A 19984-nucleotide genomic window follows, 5' to 3' on the forward strand; every position below is an offset into this window, starting at 1 on the left:
AAAAAATCACTTAGGGACTGGAGGATGTTTACTACCGCAGTCAACTTTGCAAGCATGAATACCTGAGTGTCATTCCCAGAATCCACGTAAAAACCCACAAAAAAGGACAGATTCGGTGGCATGTGCTTGGAATTCCAGTGCTGGGTGTGTGTGTGTGTGTGTGTGTGTGTGTGTGTGTGTGCACAGCTGGATCCCTAGGGCTCCATAACAAGTCAACCTAAACTACGTGGTGAGCTCCAAGCCAATGAGAGGCAGACACACGAGGTTGTCCTCTGGCCTCCATGTGTATGCACACACATGCACTTTCACATACATCACAGCAAAGATCCAAGACCTCTGCCGCTGCCAGGAGTCAGCTCAGCTACCAGCCTCCTCCCTGACTCAGCCTCCTCAGTGGTCCCCTAGGAAGCAGATCCCTCCTCTGAAGATCCTTCACCTCAGATCTCTACACCTGTTTAGAATTTGCTTGCTCCCGCCCCTCTGCTGCTGTAACTCCAAGGGACTCTCCTGTGTTCCCTTTGCCATGGCTACTTGCCAAACTTGTCAAACCCCAGCTAGGCTGACTTGACATGTGGGGTGACTTCCAAGGCTCTTCTAATAACAGTCTGTGAGAGGAGGAACAATACTTTTTTTTTTTTTTTTTTTTTTTATGGCATCAGAATGACATTAGATCCCGGTTTTCAAAAAAAAAAAAAAAAAAAAAACACCAGAAAACAAAAAAACAAAAAACAAAAAACAAAAAAAAACCCCAAATAAAAACAACAACAACAACAACAACAAAAAAAAAAACGGGGAGGATATTTGAAATTTTAGACATGGAAATATAAAAACACTTAGCAAAACTGTGGCAGGTGAATTTGTTTTCTTAGCAGCTGCTGACCTCCACCCAGACCATGGCAGGCTCAGAAAGCTCAGGCAGCTCAGACTGGTGCAGTAGAGATGGCCTCTCCCTGGGCCACCACGCTGGCAATTGGGAAAGGAGGGAAGCCCAGGAAACCCATCACACCTGACCTGGGAAGACATGCCTTGTTTACATTAGGGCTGGACACAGGTGCTGCTCTTAGGAGCGATCGATGGCCTCTGCTGCCCCCAGGTGATGATGGATCCAGAGCTAGGGGAGAGGAAGGAAGGCAAACCTGTTTCACTGTCTCCCACACCAACCATAGTGTAGGCAGCTCCTGAAGTTTAGGAAGGGCTCTCGTGAAGTTCCAAATGGTCCTGATTCTGAAGCCGCTCCCTAAGTCTCTGGCATTCTTATTACTATGCCATCCAGGAGTGTGGCCTGTTGGAGATAGATCAGTCAACCACTCAAGCAATTTCACTAGGACCTGTGGTACCTACCAAGCGCTTAGTGCCCCTGGGAACCAGGTAGGAGCCATCTAGGTGCTAGCAATGAGGGCCGCTCTAGTTGAAAACCAGGAAGAAGCAGGGAGGAGAAAGTGGGGACAGCAAACAGACAAATGGTGGCATTAGACACAGGCCAGGACTGGAGACAACTTTCCAGTCTTCAAATGATTGAGAACGGGAAACATTGTCCCTGAGGCTCCTGAGTAGAACTCTAACCCCTGAGCAGGGCTCCTCTTGGTCCCCAAGCATCCTCCACACCAGGGGTCAGATGACACCTATGTGTAGCTACAGGTAAGGGAACCAGGCAGGTCAGGGATAGAAGCTCTCTCACTTTCAAGCGCCAGGCAGGCACATGCACACGTGCCACATCTAGTTGTGACCACTTAGTGATACAAACAGATGTGAGTGCCTCATCTGACATCTGCAGCTGGCTGGTTCCACCCATCCCACCACTGGCAGCCTCTGAGATGGCCCTGCTCCCCACTAAGAAGTCGCCTTATCAGGGACACTCCTTCACCAGTCCCTAAGAGTGTGGCGCTGTATTCACCAGAAATCTGTATTAGAGAACTATAAAAATATTAGCATCTAGGTGTGGCAGTACATGCTTTTAATCCCAGCACTTGGGAGGCAGAGGCAAGCAGAACTCTGTGAGTTTGAAGCCAGCCTGGTCTACATTGCAAGTTCTAGACCAGCCAGGGTTATACAAGGAGACTCCATCTTCAAATATGCATCAACTGTACATTCTTTAAAAAACAAAGCAAAATCTTGGTGTGGGTGTGTGCGTGTGTGCACGTGTGCATGCATGTGTGTTTTGTCCATATGCACACCAGTGCACTCACTCCTGCAGGCAATGTGTGCAGGTCAGAGGTTGATGCCAAGATGTCCTTCATTGATAGCTTCTCTAATTTTTTGAGACAAGGTCTTTTATTAAACTTGGAACTGACTGGCCAGCAAGCTTCCAGGATCCACCCACCTGTGACCAGCGTTGGGGGTACAGGCACACAGACCACTATGCCCAGCTTAGGAGGGTACTGGGAACCGAACTTAGAACCTCACACTTGGGCAGCAGGAACTCCACTCACTAAGCCATCTCCCCGGAGCACGACACTTCAGCTCCTAGTAAAATGCAGTGGCAAATGCCAACTCATGACAGTCTGAACTGGATCTGTAGTGTCCACTTATGTTTGTGAATGAGCTGCTCTGGTGAAATGTTCTTTTATTTCTAAAAGTCAATACAGTTTGTAAGAAACAATAGGGCTTCTGGCCCAATATTCCAACCATCACTCTCACTTTTAAAATTCAGGGTACAGCACTGGTTCCCCATGGTGGGATTTCACAGCTCCGAGACACTTATTTGCTGTCACAATTTGGGGTGCAATCCAGCATCATCGGAGGGTAGACACCAAGGATACAGCTCAACATTCTGTAGTTGAGTGGGGCATTCACCCCAGTCCACGCATGCTCCAGCGTGTGAACACAGCCAAGGCTGAGGAAGGCTGGGCTGTGGGGAAGAAAGAAGCCAGCACCAACTCCCAGGAGCTTCACCTGCAGGAAAAGCTCTCCTAGGGGATACATTCCGAAACTGTTCAAGCTTCCTCTGGATTCGGAACCGGGTAGGATGCAGACTCTGAACTTCTGCAACAATATTTACTGCATGATGTTGTCATGGAAACTAAGTGAGTGAAGGAGCGAAGATATATGAAAGCAATAGATTTCATGGCCAGGTATTGCAGGAGGGTTTGCAATTATCACCTTTCTTTATGGATTATTATTATTATTATTATTATTATTATTTAAATGCACTTACATTGTAATACTGTGGAAGAACCCATGGGGAAAAGACACTGCTTTGCTGCAGGCTGGCTGGCCCAGTAGGGTCAGGAGAGGCTCCCAGAGGGATCTCCCCCTGGTTTCTTTCCTTCTTACTATTCTCACGGTGCAGGGGATGTGCAATGAAGGCCACCCAGTACACCTTCCCTCAAGGAAACTCTGCCCCCCTTCCCCAGCCCACAGATTCCTCCTTAGGGCATGTCCCCTGTGAGTGAATGGCATACAGAAGCACTGGATTATTTGGGAACCAGTGAAACCCGGCCTTGTCTACCCTGGGGTCTACACAGGCCTGGCCATGGCCCCTCATGACCTCTAGCGCTTTGACTTGTGTCTTCCGAACTCATGCTCCACAGCATCCCTTGATGCTGCTGTTTCGATTGGTACTCGTAATCACAGCCAGAGGTTGGCCTGCTTCCCAGCCCTGTCTGGAGCGCGACCTAGACAAAGGGTGACTGAAAATCAGCAACCTGCACTGCTTCTGTGTCCTGTCGCTCTGCAGCTGAGTCTACCTTTCTTACCTCCTCAGTGTCCTTTATGTCCCCAGGGCACGGGCTCTGAACAGGCGTTTTTTTTTTTTTTTAAAAAACAGGGCAAGAAAAAAATTGAATTCATGTGATAGGCTTAAAAAGATGGGGCCAGTAAGATGGTTCAGCATTTAAAGGTGATTGCTACTAATGCCCGATGGCCTGATCTTAATGCCCAGGGCTCACACGGTAGAAAGAGAACTGACTCCCTTCAAGTTGTCCTCTGCCTTCTACACATATGCTAAGGCGCGCGCGTACACACACACACACACACACACACACACTGCAAAAGAAAAAAATCAAAATGAAAAGATGATTCCTAATACACACATCAACAAATATGACATCAAGTAACAGTATTTCTCAGTGGGAAAAAGTAAAACCAAATGGCTTTAGGGGTTGACGAGATGAATCAGCAGTTAAGAGCCCTGACTGCAGGACCTGAGTTCAGTTCTGGTAACTGACAACCATCTGTAAATCCAGTCCTGGGGGAATCCAATGCCCTCTTCTGGTCTCTTTTGGAACTGCACACATTTGGTGCACATACATACACGCAGGCAAACATTCACACACATAAAAATAAATAAATCTTAAAAAAACCACATGGCTCTCTTTAACATTTCATTTTTTAAAATTTTTTTCTAGCAGTACATTCTTTAAAAGAAGTTAACAACTTCATTTTCAAATATAAGGATTAAATAATGCAAATGAAAAGCTGTTGTTTTGGGTGAAGCTACCATCTAATGACCCTGGGAGAAAGTACTCTTATAACTGAACTGATGCAAAAGTCCCTTAGAAAAGCTTCATTTGTTGCCTGTAAAGAGTCTTCGTAAGGTCACTTTACGTCCAGACCATCGCCTTGTCTCCGGTGGAGGAGATTTGCTTGGTAATGGCTTGTGGTTCCACAGTGTTTTGTGTATGGGAAGCAGGGACGAAGAGATACTGTTAGCGTCACTCAGACTGGAGGGTCCACCATGGATATTCCCCAACACTGCAACATTTCCCCTTAACCTTCAGCAAGACACAAAAGAAAACCAAGTCCCACCTTAACCTTAACCTCAGTCGCCCTTGTTAGTGGCATCGAGGTCCCTGTGCATCAAGTCCAGAGCTCTCATGAGACCCAGTGTGCTTATGAAGAAACCTGCAGGCTCTGAGTGTCACCCGACCAGGCCAGGGATCTGCAGACGGAAGCATCTGGTGCTGTTGGGTTCCCCAGGTGACCCCCTGCACGGAAGCACTTCTTCCCTCAGAGGTGGGGAAGGAGGCAGCGCTCCTGAGAGTACAGATAAAAGCCCGCGAAGCCACACCAGGCGCCTGAGTCCCCAGTGAGCTGCCCACTCAGTGCTGCTGTTTACTGCTGGGACAAGAACGCGTTGCGGTTGGCTTTCATCTTTTCCAGTCGCTTCACGAGGTGGCCGTTGCTCACCTCAAGCTCCTCTGTTTTGTCCAGTGCAGATCGAAGCTGGAAGAAGGAGGAAAGGCAATGAGCTTGGGGGACTTTGCTTCCCTGCAACGTGACGGGGTTTCGAGTGGTCAAGAGCCCAGCCCTACAGGAAAGCACTGCTGACAGCCCACCCACACTGAAATCCTAAATACTGCGTGTGTGGTGCGTGCGTGCGTGCGTGCGTGCTTTTCTCTTTTTCCTTTTTAAATAATTGGCCATATGTTTCTTTATGAAAGTTAGGACTCTATTTTGTTTATGTGTTTATGTCTGTGTACCACGTGCATGCAAGTACCCAAGGAGACCAGAGGATGCACCAGAATCCCTGAACTGGAATTACAGACATTTGTGAGCTATCGTGTGGGTGCAGGGAACCGAACCTGGGTCCTCTGCAAGAGCAGCAAGTGCTCTTAGCCACAGAGCCACCGCTCCATCCTGTGTGTGTTTCCTGACTGAAAAACAATGTATGGCTCTCAGTTCTGGCATCTTAACTAGGAGATGCTCCTTATCTGGAACTAGACTCCAGACCCGTGCTACCTTGTGGGTCTTGTTGGGCTCAGGACTGCTGAGTGTAGTGAGTCATGAAATATGAATGAACTGAGCCTGGAACAGTTGGAGAAGCTTTCTGGTATGGGGGCTCAGGAGCAAGGTTTCTGCAGCTGAAAATCAAAGCTTGAACGACAGAGCCCAAAACACCCGCAGCCTAGAGCCAGGGCAGAGGGCCTGGGCACCATATAGGGAGCTATGTGAGCAGGTTATTCCTAGGCTTGGAGGCATCATGCAGAGGGCTGGCCCGAGGGAGGGAGCTCCCTATTATAGCTGTGGAGCTGTTGGTTGGTAGGGCATAGCCCATGGCTCTGCTTTTACCCCAGGCCCCATGCAGGAGGTTGGGTTCTAGGAAAGAAGATTTCACCTCCCACCTCCTTCCTCAAGCCTGGGATATTCTGGTTCACAATTTAGCTTAACCTCACAAAGTACTGAACTTGGGAAGGGAGAAAACACAGGGGTTGGGTGGACAGGGGTGGGGTTGTGGGAAGCAATGCCCAAAGACTGAACACATGTCAGTGGCTGGGAATGGAAAACAGAAAGCTAGGAAAGCTAGGTGTGCAGTATTTAAAGAAATGATTTGATTATTAACTGTTCGTGCTCTGACATGCAGCCATAGGTCCAGCAAACGCTATACTTTCCAAGTGGGCAACTTTGCCTGGTGTCCTTGGGAAAGTAAAACGTTCAATTTTGAAAGAAGTAGAAGAATGGCAGGTGGCCTTAAACCACTCAGCATAGCACTGGCTCCTATCTCTGCCTACCTGTCCTGGGTTCCCACATGTAGCACAAAGGATGTAGGCATTAAGAGGCCTGACTGCTCCTTTATCTCATAATAACTTGGTGTTTCTGGATGACTCCTGCAGCTCATGCTCAAAGGGGTTCCAGCTTGGGGTGAGGGAGGCAGGGACTGGAGAGATGACTCAGTGGTTGAGAGCACTGGCTGCTCTTCCAGAGGATCTGGGTTCAATTCCCAGCACCCACATGGCAGCTCACAGCTTTCTGTAACTCCAGTTCTAGGGTCTCCAACACCCTCACAACACAGACAAATATGCACATAAAAAATAAAGAAAAAAGAAAGAAGGAAAGGAAGGAAGGAAAAAAGAAAGAAAGAAAGAAAGAAAGAAAGAAAGAAAGAAAGAAAGAAAGAAAGAGAATGGGGTCCCAGCTGGCTGTGCTATGCTTTTGGTAACATGTCAGAATTTGAGGCCTAAGCGGGTAATGAATGACCCAGACTTGTTCAATCCACCCTTTATTGACCCTAAGGACCATTCATGGCCCAGACTTGGTCAATCCACACTTTATTGACTCTAAGGATCATTCATGGCCCCGACTTGGTCAATCCACCCTTTATTGACCCTAAGGATCATTCATGGCCCCGACTTGGTCAATCCACCCTTTATTGACCTAAGGACCATTCATGGCCCATCTGTTCTCTAGAAGAGGCCTAGGAAGTTTACCTCTCTTTGGAGTTTCCGTTTCTCTGCCTTTAGTTCATCTTCTATTTTTTCTGCATTCTCAGCAGCTGATCTATAGCGTGTTACTTGGCTCTCTAACCTTATTACCTGCAAGGAAGGGGAAAGCCATTGACAAATTCACCCACTGTTTACTTTTGCAGTTGGCTTTATTGTACTTGAGATCAAAGGGTGTAATTTAATAAAATTGAAAGCAGGCAGTTAAGAGAGTGGCATTTTGGATGTTACCTGGCTTCTAGTCAGCCGAGCTGTCTGGTAGTGTTTCTAAGTGACCCACCCCATGCTGACAACAAATGGCCCCGGTTTAAAGGGCAGATCTCTCGGCTTTCATCACCTCCTTGTGGGACTTGAAAGTGCTTGCCAAAAGACCTGAGTTTGATTCCCAGAACTCGAAGAAAAAGCTGAGCATGGAAGCAAGATGTGGCCTTCTGACCTGTGCGCACTGGCCTGGGCAGAATGTAAGGCAGAAGGATGCTGGCCGGACCTCAGCACGTGTCCAAGGCTGCTGCTGTGGAAGGCCAGGAACGGCAGCACGAGAGCAGAAGGAGGCTTTATGGATGTGAGGGTGTGTGTCCCCATCCCAGCACTTGGGAGACAGAGGCAGGAGGATCACAACTTCAAACGCAAATTCATAGTGACCAGCTTGGATATATAGCAACACCCTTTGTTTCTACGAAAAGTTCCAGCGCGCATATCCATAGCGGAGGTGGAAGGGCTTCCTTTGTACTCATCCTGGAATGTACCACGGGCTGCCCCTAGGGTCCAGGATGCAGAGGTGGGTGGGTCCCAGGTGTGTTCATTAGGAGGAACTCACCTGGCTCGTGGGAGAACGGCTTAGATGGTCAGGGAAGAAGCTGTCTTAGCATGAAGCATGTTGAGTTAACTATTTTAATTATTTTTATGTGCGTGTGTATTCATGGGTATGCGGGTACACATGTGTGCACTTGCATGTGGGAGCCAGAGAACAACACTGGAAGCCACCCACCATCTTTTCCTTGAGATAATTGGCCAGCAGGTGGGCTGGTTGTCTAGCAGCTGGGCTGGTTGGCCAGCAGCTGGGCTGGTTGTCCAGCAGCTGGGTTGGTTGACTAGCAGCTGGGTTGGTTAACTAGCAGCTGGGCTGGTTGGCCAGCAATCACTAGGATGGGATGACAAGCTCTTGCCGCCATGCTCAATTTTTTTATGTGGATCCTGGGGAATGCAATTCAGGTCCTCTTGCAAACACTTTACAGACCGAGCCATCTCCCATTTAAAATAAACAGTAAAGAAAGTCTAAAGCATTCACAAGCCACATTGACATTGAGCTGTTTTGTTAGAACCATATAAGTAACAGTAGCACCAGGGTGACAATTGAGGGGCTAATAAACAATCTTTTCTTAACTTTCCTTCCCAGCTCTGCCAGGAGCACCACAAAAGCCAGGCATCTGGTACACTCTTGAGATGCCAGGACTTGGGAAGTAGAATCGGGGGATCAGGAGTTTAAGGTCACCCTTGGCTACATAACGAGTTTGAGGCCAGGCTGGGCTCAAAAACAACAACGAAAGATGAAGTAAATAAATGCCTCAAGAGATCTGCTGCCTTAACCGCACCCTCAGGACCTGTGTGTATGTGTAAAGGCCAGAGGGTGACATCAGGCATCTTCCTCATCTGCTTACCACCTTATATTTGGGACAGGGTCTTTCCCTGAACCTGGAACTCACAGATTAACTAGCTGTTTTTAATAAAACACTGATTGGCCAGTAGCCAGGCAGGAAGTATAGGTAGGGTGACCAAAATAGGAGAATTCTGGGAAGAGGAAAGGCTCTGTCTACAGTCGTCACCCAGACACAGAGGAAGCAAGATGAGAACACCTCACTGACAAAAGGTACCAAGCCACGTGGTTAACACAGACAAGAATTATGGGTTAATGTACGAAATAAGAGTTAATAAGAAGCCTGAGCTAATAGGCCAACCGGTTTATAATTAATGTAAGCCTCTGTGTGTTTCTTTGGGACTGAATGGCTGTGGGACTGGGCGGGACAGAAACCTCTGTCAACAACTAGCCTGGCTGCCCATCAAGTCCTAAGGACCCTCCTGTCTCTATCATCCAGGCAAAGGCTGTAGACATGCTGTGCCACACCTGTCTTTTCACATGGGAACTGGGGATCTGAACTCACGTTCATCCCCCTGCCTCTTTAGAACCACATTTGATTCTCAATGTCACTATTGCAGAGGTTCTCACCTTTGGGTCGTGACCTCTGGGATGTTGAATGGTCGCGTATGACCATCAGAAAACACAGGTATTTACAATATGACTTATAACAGTAGCAAAATTGCAGTTGTGAAGTAGCAACAAAAATAATTTTATGGTTAGGGAGGAGGTCACCCCAACATGAGGCACTGTATTAAAGTGCCCCAGCATTAGGAAAGTTGAGAACCATTGGTCTATTGCTTTTTACCCCCACCTCAGACTCTGCTCAAGCCGCCCATCTATAAGCTGCCCAGGACTGAGGAGAGTCACACATACATTTTGTTCTAAGGCAGTTATCTCTTGCTCAGACTTTGCAAGTTTAAATTTGAGGTCGCTGATCTGTCTGTTGGCATCTCCTAAATGGGGACAAAGAAAAAGGGGACATGAGTTAAATTCTCAGTCTCTAGAACATTCTGTTCGTGGGAACCAACTCTTCTAGATCATCTCACACATCTTCCAGTTCTAGTCTCGGTCTCCACAGAATCAAGACAAAGCATGCCTTCCTTGAGTCCTGGCTGGAAACATGCCGGGTACCTCTTAAGTGTAGGTAGGAGACCCGAGATAAGAAGGAAGCCCCAAAGACGTGGGAAAGAGATGTAGGAGAGGGACCAGACATAATCTCATCTCCCATAAGCCTTTCTCTAGTTGACTAGCATGAAACATGCTTCTTAGTTTCCCACGTACCGGCAGACTCAAAGACTATGAAACAAAGCAACCATGCCCACTTGTGCATTCTGGGACACTAGCTCCATCCCATAGGCTCATGCCGCCCCCTGCTCACTTTGCTCTACCCACAATAAAAAGAGTCTGTGTGCTGTGGAACTCAGGAACTATGAGGGGACAGGAGGGAATGCTGGACATCTCTGCCACAAGTGTGTAAAATCAGCACACACGAAAGCACGTGTTTCCACACAGGGGTCAACATTTACTTTGCAGATCCAAGACATGCACGTCTGTCCCATTCTCCAAGATGCTGTCCTCTGACTGCAGAAGGTCCTTGCTGTTCTTCGGTCTTCCCTCCAACTGCCCTTTGAGCTTCTTAATCTGAAAACACCACCAGTAAAGTTCGTTCTTTTCTGGTTTTGAAAGGAAGACTGAAAAGCTGAATTTAGAGCCTGTCACACCCAGAATGTATCAGGCTACTGCCTTGCTGTTAGCATGATCCCAAGGTGCTAGAGGCAAGGGTCCTTGTAGTATAGAGGATAACTCATGAAAAGGTTACAGTCTAGCCTGTGTGCCACCAGCCAGAGGGATAAAATAATAAATAATAAAAAACGCCACAAGTTGAATGAAAAGATCCTGAGTTCACCTTAGAAGGGAGTAGGTGGGACAAAGACAAAGACAAAGACAACTTCAGGCATGAATTTGTTTGTAACCCAGTGGACAGTAACTTTTGTGTACCTTGTATGTATCTGTCTGTTTGTGTGAGCCTTTGGGTATGTAGGTGCATGCGGGGAGCAGAAGCTAATGCTGGGTATTTTCCTCCCTTTCCACCACATTTCTTTCTTGAGTTAGGCTCTCACTGAACTAGCTTATGCACTCAGGGAGGCTGGCTAGTCAATCAGCTCCAGGGATTCACCCATCTCTACCTCCCCAGCACTGGGATCATAGGTCCATGTCACCATGTCCAGCTTTTATGTGGGTGCTGGGGATTTGAACTCAGGTCCTCCTGCTTGTTCTGACAGCACTTTATTGATGGAGCCATCTCTTCAGCTTCTATGAACAGTAAGTTCTCAGACTGAAATCCTCCTGGGACTCTGGAGTATGCACACACACACACACACACACACACACACACACACAAATACTTGAAGTAGTGATCTAAGAGTTGGCAACTCTTCATGATACTGATCTTGGCTTAGTCACAAAGATCTGAGGCCCATTAAGGCCCCTGGGCGCAGGAACATGGGAATGAAACGATGTGCATCTGCACGCTGGCCTGGAGGCACTGGCCAGCCATTATGGAGGGGGCCTGACGAGAGTTTTCTCTTAGAGATGGAGAAACACGCAGGTTCAGAACAGGAGCTAAAAGGCAGATTGCAGGCCATTCTGGTGCCTAACACTTGTTTTTCTGCACACCCTCTCCCCTCACTTCAACACCACCTTGGGTGCATGCTGCTTCTGAAGGAGCAGGCACAGGATCGGCAGTGGATACATATTTTAAAATATGCACAGAGACCCCTTCTCTTGAGGTTAATCCAATTCTGAAAGACTAACTGAACTATAGAAAGCCAGTGATAGTATGCAGTTAGAGAGAAAGCTGGAGGAACTGGTCCCTTTGGAAAGTGGCGAGGAATACTTTTTAACTATCCTGCAGACAAGAAAGATGAAACAGCCCTTCGGCATTTCCTGAAGTCAGAGAAAGGGACAAAGATAAGTCACAGTTTAAACCAGGCTGCCTTCTAAGCGTCTGTATTTAGACTTATGGCTCTGGGCTGCTTTCAACCTCGGTCAGGGAAGTCTCTTTTTGCAACGGGCAGCAGGCAGTGCGGAGACTCGTTGGTCAAAAGTGCAGAGGATATCAGATTCATTTAGTGCTCAGCCCTGAATGGGACATCTTTATCAACTCCATCCTGCCCCCAGAGCTCAGGGAATGTCACAGGGAGGAGGGGGGAGGAGGCAGGAAGAATGCAAGAGGGTAGATGACGGGGAGACATGCTGTGAAGTGCTGCCTTCTGGACACGAGACAGCTGTCGCGCTCACGGCCTCACGGCAGCTGTGGTACCTGCCCAGCAGTGAGTCAGAATTCCAGCACAGACCAGAATGTGCTCTCTAGGCACCCACACCTTACTGAAGAGCTATCGGTGCTTCCCGATAGTTGCCGGGAGAACCATTCTTCTTTACGTTCCTCCCACTGAGAGGCTTCCTGTGCTCTGATAGAAGGCCTATAGCCATGCACATAAAGGCAGCACTAACTAGCCGGGAGTGCATGATGGGGGTGGGGGCAGGGAGAACATGAAGTTCAGAGGGGGCATGTTGGGGAAGACATGGGTAGAGTTGAAGGACTGATGGAAACTGAAGGTGGGTATGGCCCTGTTTCCTTGCACACATGTATGGAATTCTCAAGAATAAAGAAAAATCATAATTAAAGCCAATCTTGATCAGTCATCCAAAGAAATGTCTGCTGGAAAGGACATCTGATTCTGAGTGCACAAAACCCACATGCGGGGACAAGTGGAAGGGTATGATCACTTCCTGTCTCACGAGGGCAGATCTCCACCATTCATTGCAACATCCAAATGCTGTCCTGTGGCTTCGAGTCCTCAGTAAGCCTCTTGTGACAATAATGTTCTATTCAGGTCAAATCATCAAACCAGCATTGTTCTCAGATATAGACATTTGGGGGTTTCCAGAGTGAGCGAGAAGGAAGGCTGAGAAGAGGTGTGTGGTTTCTGGTACCCTACTCAAAATGTTGTAAAATAACAGGAAGGCGTTTGCTTACCTGCTCCAACAAGCATTCCCGTTCATCAATGAGCTTTTTCAACCTAACATCTGAAGGAAGCAGAAAGACATAGGTGAATCTGTATGGTGCCCTTCCAGCATGTCACTAACAGAACATGTGTAGATGGGTTAGTGGGATGAGTGATGGAGGCAGTTAAACACGTACCACGATGAATGAGGCCACAGACAGGATGGGGAGGAGCTCAGCCAAGGGGTGGTGCCAGCCTCCTGACATGCTTCTCATCAGGACAGCCTCCGGCTCATGCAAACAGGCTAAATCTTCTACTTAGGCTAGCATGCAAGAACGCTAGGGAGACACGCTGCAACACAAGAGCTCACAGGCTTCACGGTTTAGCAATGTGTGCAATGTTGCCGTTCACGAGCCCCGAAGTTTCAAGAAGGGCTCTCTCCAAGTTTACACCCCACAGCTAGCTAGCTTTCTCACTTCTAGCACAGACTCACCGAGGTCAGAGTTTTAACTCTGTTTTCAAACCACAAACCCAAGGACAACTTGTTCACTGAGCCAGTTACAATATGTTGTTACTTTTTTTTTTTTTAAAGAAAAACACAGTACTGGTTTTGGTCCCTGTAATCCTTCATTCTTTCCACCCTGGAAGTGTGTGTGTGTGTGTGTGTGTGTGTGTGTGTGTGTGTGTGTGTCCCCGTCCGTCTGTCTGCCAGTCAGTTCTCCAAATCTTTCTAGGCAAGAACTAAATACTCTCTGGTCTATAGGGAGAACTGAGGCTGAGTGAGAATTTTCACATTTAAAGGCAAAAATTAGAATTCTGGGTACTGGTAGAGATGCCGGATGCAGGTGCTGATCCAACAGTTCATCGGCTAGAAGCTGGTTGAAGCCCAGGGTCCTCACGGGCTTGTATTTTCCTTCTTCAGATGCAGGGGAGGCCCAGTGTGATGGTTAGGTGACTCCTAAGGGCTCACAACTCAGCCTGGGGTGTCTCTGACTACTGCTTTCCATGGGCTCTTCAGATCCAGACGTAAACCTCTCAGTGGAACCCTTAAAACCTGGCCTAGACCTCACATTCCAGCATGCTCCTATTCTCACACTGCCTCCTTCAGAATTTTCCAGAGAGTGACTAGTTCACTTTGATGAGCCACCTGTGAAAACCCACGCACATAAAAATCATCTTTGTTTTGCCAGCATTCCGGCACACCCTAATCCAAGTGATCGGCATTTGCTAACCATCTTCCAAAACACTCTTAAGTTTGCAATACAGCAAAATAAAAGCTGACAGAAAATCTCAATAATAATAATAATAATAATAATAATAATAATAATAATAATACAGTTTTCCGAGAGATGGCTCACCTGTTAAAGGCTAGGTTTACATCCAAAATGTCAAGAATTAATGCAGGTTTTCTGACCCTTTGGTGTTCTACTTTAACTTACAGCCCAGTGACTTCTGTTAGGTGTTTTATTCTTTCTTTTTCAAAATCTACCCAATGGTGAAGCAATCTTCCCTTATGTATTTTAGCCTCATTAAAAACAAACTATAGTTGTGACAAGCATGGATTATATCACAAAACAATCGTACAGCTCATCTATCAATTGCACAACATTATTTTTTTTCCCTCTTGACTTCAAATAACCTAGAAAAGCAGCAAAAAAGAAACAGTAAAATTTAACTACAGAGGTCGTGGGAAACAATGCTGGTGGCCCGGACTTCAGTGTTACGGAAGAGAATATGAGAAAGGGACAGTCAGAGAATGGGAAGAAGAATCGGAGAGGAAAACCTAAAGTAAAGAGTCAAGAAAACTGGAAGGCAGGAGTCAGGCAGTGGGGGTATATGCCTGTAATGCCAGCTCTAGGAAGCTAACAGTTTGAGGCCAGCCTGAGCTACACAGTAAGCTCTAAGTCAGTCTGGAGTAAAAATGAGACCCTTAAAGAAAAGATAAAAAGGAAAAGTGAAAGTATTTGATGTAGACAGAGCAGAATGCACCTATCTAGCTTGCTGTGGAGAGCGGGAAACACTGCCTGCCCTGTGCCGAATTCCCCCCTGTTGACTCGGTTACAGCAGGCTCACCAATCTGGAACACTTGATGCTGAAACAGGCACAAACTACTCACTAACGACAGAGACTGTAATTTCCAGAAACGAGGCACCAGAACAAAAGAACTCACATTATTCTGAACTTGGATCTTTCTTTTGTACTCATTTTAAATTTGTTGGCTGGTTAGTAAAGTTATCTTTGTATCATTGAAGGACTTTTAAAAATCTTTCTTTTCTTTTCTTTTTTTAGCAAATTTTCTGCCCTACAGTTTTGAGACTCAGAAAATGGAAAACAGAGCTAGTGACTTCTAGAAAATTCCCAAGGTAGCCAAACAAGTACTGGAATTCTCCAAGTTCCTGGTTTCTTTGTCATCTTGAGGTCTGGGTACCTTAGCAATTCCATCCTAGGGTCACACAAGGCCAGTCAACCTCACTGACTCCAGAAGGTGGGACTCACATCTTCAGTCGGCAAGAGGAAGCCCTCCCGGGTCTGGAGGTTTGTTCACGATAGATACCTGCAGCGTGTACTTTGCACTGTGTGGGGTACTTTCGGCCATTACACCCTTCCCCGCTGCCCAGGAGAGTTGCCTCCTTTCTGTATGCTCAAATGTGCCCACCCCCTCAAATGATGGTGGGGGGCGGGCATGAAATGCACTGGCTGCCCCTTCCCTTAAGTCCCCTCCTGATACCAGCTCTGACCCAACCTAACCATGTCAGCTTCCACCTTCCCTGAGGCTAAAAGATGGCTGTTCAACCGTGTCTCTCTTCTGGTTATAGCATCCAAGGGGGTTGCAAGGGCAGGGGATGAACCTCTTTCAGCCATCGGCCATTATAGCCAAGAAATGTGTAAAGGTGCAAGAAGTGTGTTAAGAGGGAAGTGGAGGTGGCAAAGGGGGTGGGTAAAATGCCTCTTCTCCCCAGAAAATTATTCTAAGTATGACTACCACACCGCCCTGGTACAGGAAACACCCCTCCTGTAGAGTCTGGTCACTGGGAATACATTTTACCACGTGCCCCTTGGCATAGAGACTGTGTGGCAAGCCACACAGTGTAGCCTCCTAGGCAGGGACCAACTAGCAGAAATCAAGAACCTCAAGCCTTCTAACTCCTAGAAGTAGACTTCCAGGGTCTGAGTGAGAGCAGACATTTGAACTGAAGTATGGGGGGCTTGACCGAAGCCTTCTGGCCCTGCTGAGCCCTGGGTACAGCCTGTAGCCTGATTCCTGTTTTACCTTCATGGTACAGGATGAGAACATGCGGCAGCTCACCTGTCCCGTTTCTCAGGACACGTGCACACACACGATCAACGTTTTCTCATTACTTTTACCCTCTTCCACAAACAACCCTACACACCAGCACGTTTTAATAGGGCAAATGGAGGCTCTCCCTAATCAGGGGAGGGAGGGCACATGGATGTGTCCACAGAGCACAGCAGATGGGCTCTGGGGCTGCTCTCTTCCCTGGGCTCCCACACCAGGGCCAGGGCAGCCTCAACATGGGGTACACTTGTCAACGATGAAGACACTGAGAACTGGTCTTTCTAAGCCAGAAGTGTCTTCCTTTGGGCACTGTGCAAACAGCAACCAGGGTCAGAGGTCAAGGGACTCAAAGACCAGAACCACAGGCTTGTAAAATTATAAAATGTTTTTATTTTAATCATATGACACTTCAGTTTGTCTCAGATCTTACTGAGGGTTTGGTCTTTTGCGTTCCACTTTGCCGTGTAACAGTAGTATGAATTGACAGGATTCCATAACATGTCAACAGCAATCATACAGTACATGCCCTTGTGATTCTATATCTACCATTACTTTTTAATTCAACTCTATGATCATTCTGTAAATGCTTCTTTATATAGAAAATACATATTTCTTCAGACAGGCAAAATAATAACTTTCCAATAAGAAAATATTGAGAAACAGCAAATAAAAATATTTATACCAAACACAAAAATATTGGATTATAATCTAGTGAGTCCTTTGCATAAGAACAGACAACTTTTGTAATTTCCTTTAATCATAAGTAGACATTCAGATAGGAAAATCACTATTAAAATTAAGATGATAACTGATGTGGGAAATGTTCATTTCAACTTGTCGTTAACAGAAAGGAAAAAAATAAAATAAAATATTCGTATAAAATGAATTTAGCAGATCACCTGTGTGAAGTAAAATAAAGATCTCTGGTAAAATTAACCGGGGTACCATCGGCAATAAGATCCATGAGCTTTGGTGCAAAATACAGCACTTCCGTGAGGTAAAGGCACGTGGTCTCCCTGTGTTTACTGATCCCTGTTTGATCCCCGACAGTGACTGATCTCTACCCTGAGGTGCAGCTCCTCCCACCCAGTGACCTGTATGCTACTTATCCATCTAACTCCTTTAAATATATACCATACAGGTTATGATGCACATATTAAGATCAAATATGAGAATACCTCTATTTTAATAAGACATTAATTTTATCTGTTCACGTCTCACAACGCAGAAATCTAAGAATGCTGTTTGGTCACTTCAACTAGACGCTGATACATTTGGTCAAGCACATCCACATTTTGTCTCGAAATGGTGAAGTCTTGGCTTTGGGCTGGAATGCAGACATGACAGGGACGTGGTGTCGCCTGACGCTAATGGAATGTTCTCAGCTGGAACTGAAACCGAAAACAACGGTTGGTGTGTCTAGGTGATCAAGGCTTGAATACAAATCTACAAGTAACAGTCTGTAACTTAAAGTAGTTGATGCTTGGTGACTGATTGACACGTGGTCCATCCACAGGGACTGGAACATTTGTGAACCTCCACAGTGGAGTTGAAGTTCTTGAGGTTGGGCTTAGTGTGTTGAGTCCTTGGCCCTCTCTGAAACTCGGTCTCCCCCGCCTGCCTCCTCCCGGTCCCCTCAGGACATGGTGCAATCCTCCTTATTCTTGCTTTTTTCAACCTCGCCTCTTGCCTGCACTCCACTTTCTGGATTGAAGCCGCCCAGCTCCCCTGACAGGTCACTGTTGTCTATGCCGCAGCCATTTTCAGCCTTCTCAACCGTCTGGCCTGGATGTTGGGACAGTACCTGCCCCTCTTCACTTCCTCTCTGAGAAGCGTCGTTAGCATCCTTTGGGGAATCTTTCCTTTCCATCAAGGAGATGTCCCTTTCTTCGTACTGGGGACCGTTCTGATCTAAGACATCTGTGGGACCATCAGCGGGACCATCTGTAACGTGTTCTCCAATTTCCTCACCCTCAGCACCGGTGCCTGACGACTGCGCTACATCCGCCTCGCACGCTGCATCCGCCTCGGATGTCAATGTGTCTCCGGCTGCCGCTACCTTCCCTGCCTGGGTTTTTACACCATCTTTTTCCTCTTGGTTCTGTTTTCCATTAAACTCAGTTTTCGGATCTTCTGGGCAATCAACCTGTTCGCTGCTTCCTGCTGTGATTTTTTGTTCTGGGCTTTCTGTCTCTTCACTCTGGGTTTCTGCTGCCTGCGTTTTGTCAGGGAACTGGGTCTGTTCTTCCTCCAGGTCACCCGCTTCTGTGTTCTGACAGTTTAACTCTTGGCTGGCGTCTTTGCGGGGTTCCGCTTGGGCTGGAGATTTCTTCTTCTTGTTTTTCTTCTTCTTGTTCTTCGACTTCTTCTGCGGTGAATCCAAGGCCTCCACCTGCTGCTCACTCTTTCCTTTGTCAGGTTCTTTCGCATCAAGGGGCGCACGCTTGGCATCTGTGCTACCTGGGCCTGTTGCATCCTGATGGCCGCTCTGCACTGTGGGAGTCCCAGGGGTGGCCTGGACTTCTGCCTGGATGGGCTTCTCATCCCTTACTTCTGTGTCTTCAGCCCTTGTTACACGGTTTTCCCCACTTGCCTCTGGGCTCTGAATGAGGGCCTCCTCAGGCTCAGCTACTTCTTGGGTGAGTTCTCCCTCTGAGCTCTGCTCCGCCCCGTCATTCCTATAGCTTCTATCATGACCAGCTGTGTCTTGGCTGCGCTCCAAAGGACCGGAGGCTGCGGCATCTGCTTGTTCCCCACCTGCAGCTCGTCCTGCCTCTACCGCATTCTCTAAGTGATTGTCACCTGTGTCCCTTGAGTTCGTGCAGCGCACCTCGTCAACTCTGTGTGGACATGGTTCGAAACTAACTTTCTCCAAGTCTGTTTTCAGGTCCTCTTGTTTCTCTTCATCCTGATCACCTATAGAGTTTTCACTTCGAGCTCTGGTACCCAAGGCAATGGGCCCTGACTCTTCACTGTCTAGACCTCCCAGGCAGTTGGACTGTTCCAAGCAGTTTCTGGTCCTACCATCTGGCTTGTCTGTGACCTCATGTGACTCAATCTGCTCTGGGGTTTTGAGGAGAGAAGTGTTCTCTTGAGCTTGGCTCTGAACCTGCTGCTCATAACTGGCCCCTGGTAGTGGTCGTGGGGACAGAGCACTGTCTTCAGCGGATTTCTGGTCCTCAGCCTTCTCACCGGGATGTGCCACCCCTTTGTTCACACAATCCTTTACTGGGTTGGGTCTGGGCTGTTCTTGCTCAGTATTCTGTAAGGCTCCTCCTTTCCCCACATTCTCCACAATTTCCTTTTTCACCTCCACTTCTTTGGCTTTTCCTAAAAGACCATTGAGAGAATTGAAGGGACCCCGTGATGTGATGGGCACTTAATATATATTAAAATGCAAACACATGTTCCAATTACCACCCAGTTTTCTCCGAGAAAGAGAGAGAGAGAGAGAGAGAGAGAGAGAGAGAGAGAGAGAGAGAGAGAGAATGAATCACGGTCAACAAGCCTTTATCAGGCCTATGTGCCAAAGCAGCAATTGCATTAGCTTGTTTTTGATAAGCAAAGGACCACCACCACCACCTCCAAGCAAAGAGATGTTGCTACCGTCTGGTAGAAACTGACTTTCAAAGGTGGGGTTATGATTTAACTGACGAAGAGAGCTGTGGATCAGGCAGGCAGCCACACGAAGGTTTTCAGCGTGGACGCCAGGTCCTCCTTCTGTACTCCTATCTCTAGACACGCATCGAAACACTCACTCTCGGCCACTCAAGTCCCATGGCTCTCAAAGCCCTAACAGTAGTCCTCATGTTTCCTCAAATAACATCCACTTTTAGAGACTGGCTGGAAAGTCAGTCTCAAGGAGGATGCTCCTTGAGTAAACCCT

The 19984-nt window shown here is 47.3% G+C and overlaps 1 protein-coding gene across 7 annotated transcripts in view; it reads right to left on the minus strand.

Moving 5' to 3' along the window:
- Nucleotides 1–4313: 4313 nt before the first annotated feature.
- The window catches only part of Lrrfip1 (LRR binding FLII interacting protein 1), a 129588-nt gene continuing 113917 nt past the window's right edge, over nt 4314–19984 (minus strand). For 4 of the 7 annotated variants that reach the window (XM_038338315.1, XM_038338317.1, XM_038338316.1 and 1 more), the window contains 5 exons: nt 12833–12882; nt 10320–10434; nt 9667–9746; nt 7146–7250; nt 4314–5163 (listed from right to left, as the gene is read on the minus strand). In XM_038338315.1, coding sequence (XP_038194243.1) covers nt 5053–5163; nt 7146–7250; nt 9667–9746; nt 10320–10434; nt 12833–12882 — 461 coding nt within the window. In that variant the 3' untranslated portion in view covers nt 4314–5052. Of the gene's footprint in view, nt 5164–7145; nt 7251–9666; nt 9747–10319; nt 10435–12832; nt 12883–16468; nt 19429–19984 lie in introns of those variants that run through there. The other 3 variants (XM_038338311.2, XM_038338312.2, XM_038338313.2) reach the window with 1 other exon arrangement.

Source organism: Arvicola amphibius, chromosome 8 (genome assembly GCF_903992535.2).
Source record: "Arvicola amphibius chromosome 8, mArvAmp1.2, whole genome shotgun sequence".
Classification (NCBI taxonomy): Eukaryota; Metazoa; Chordata; class Mammalia; order Rodentia; family Cricetidae; genus Arvicola; species Arvicola amphibius.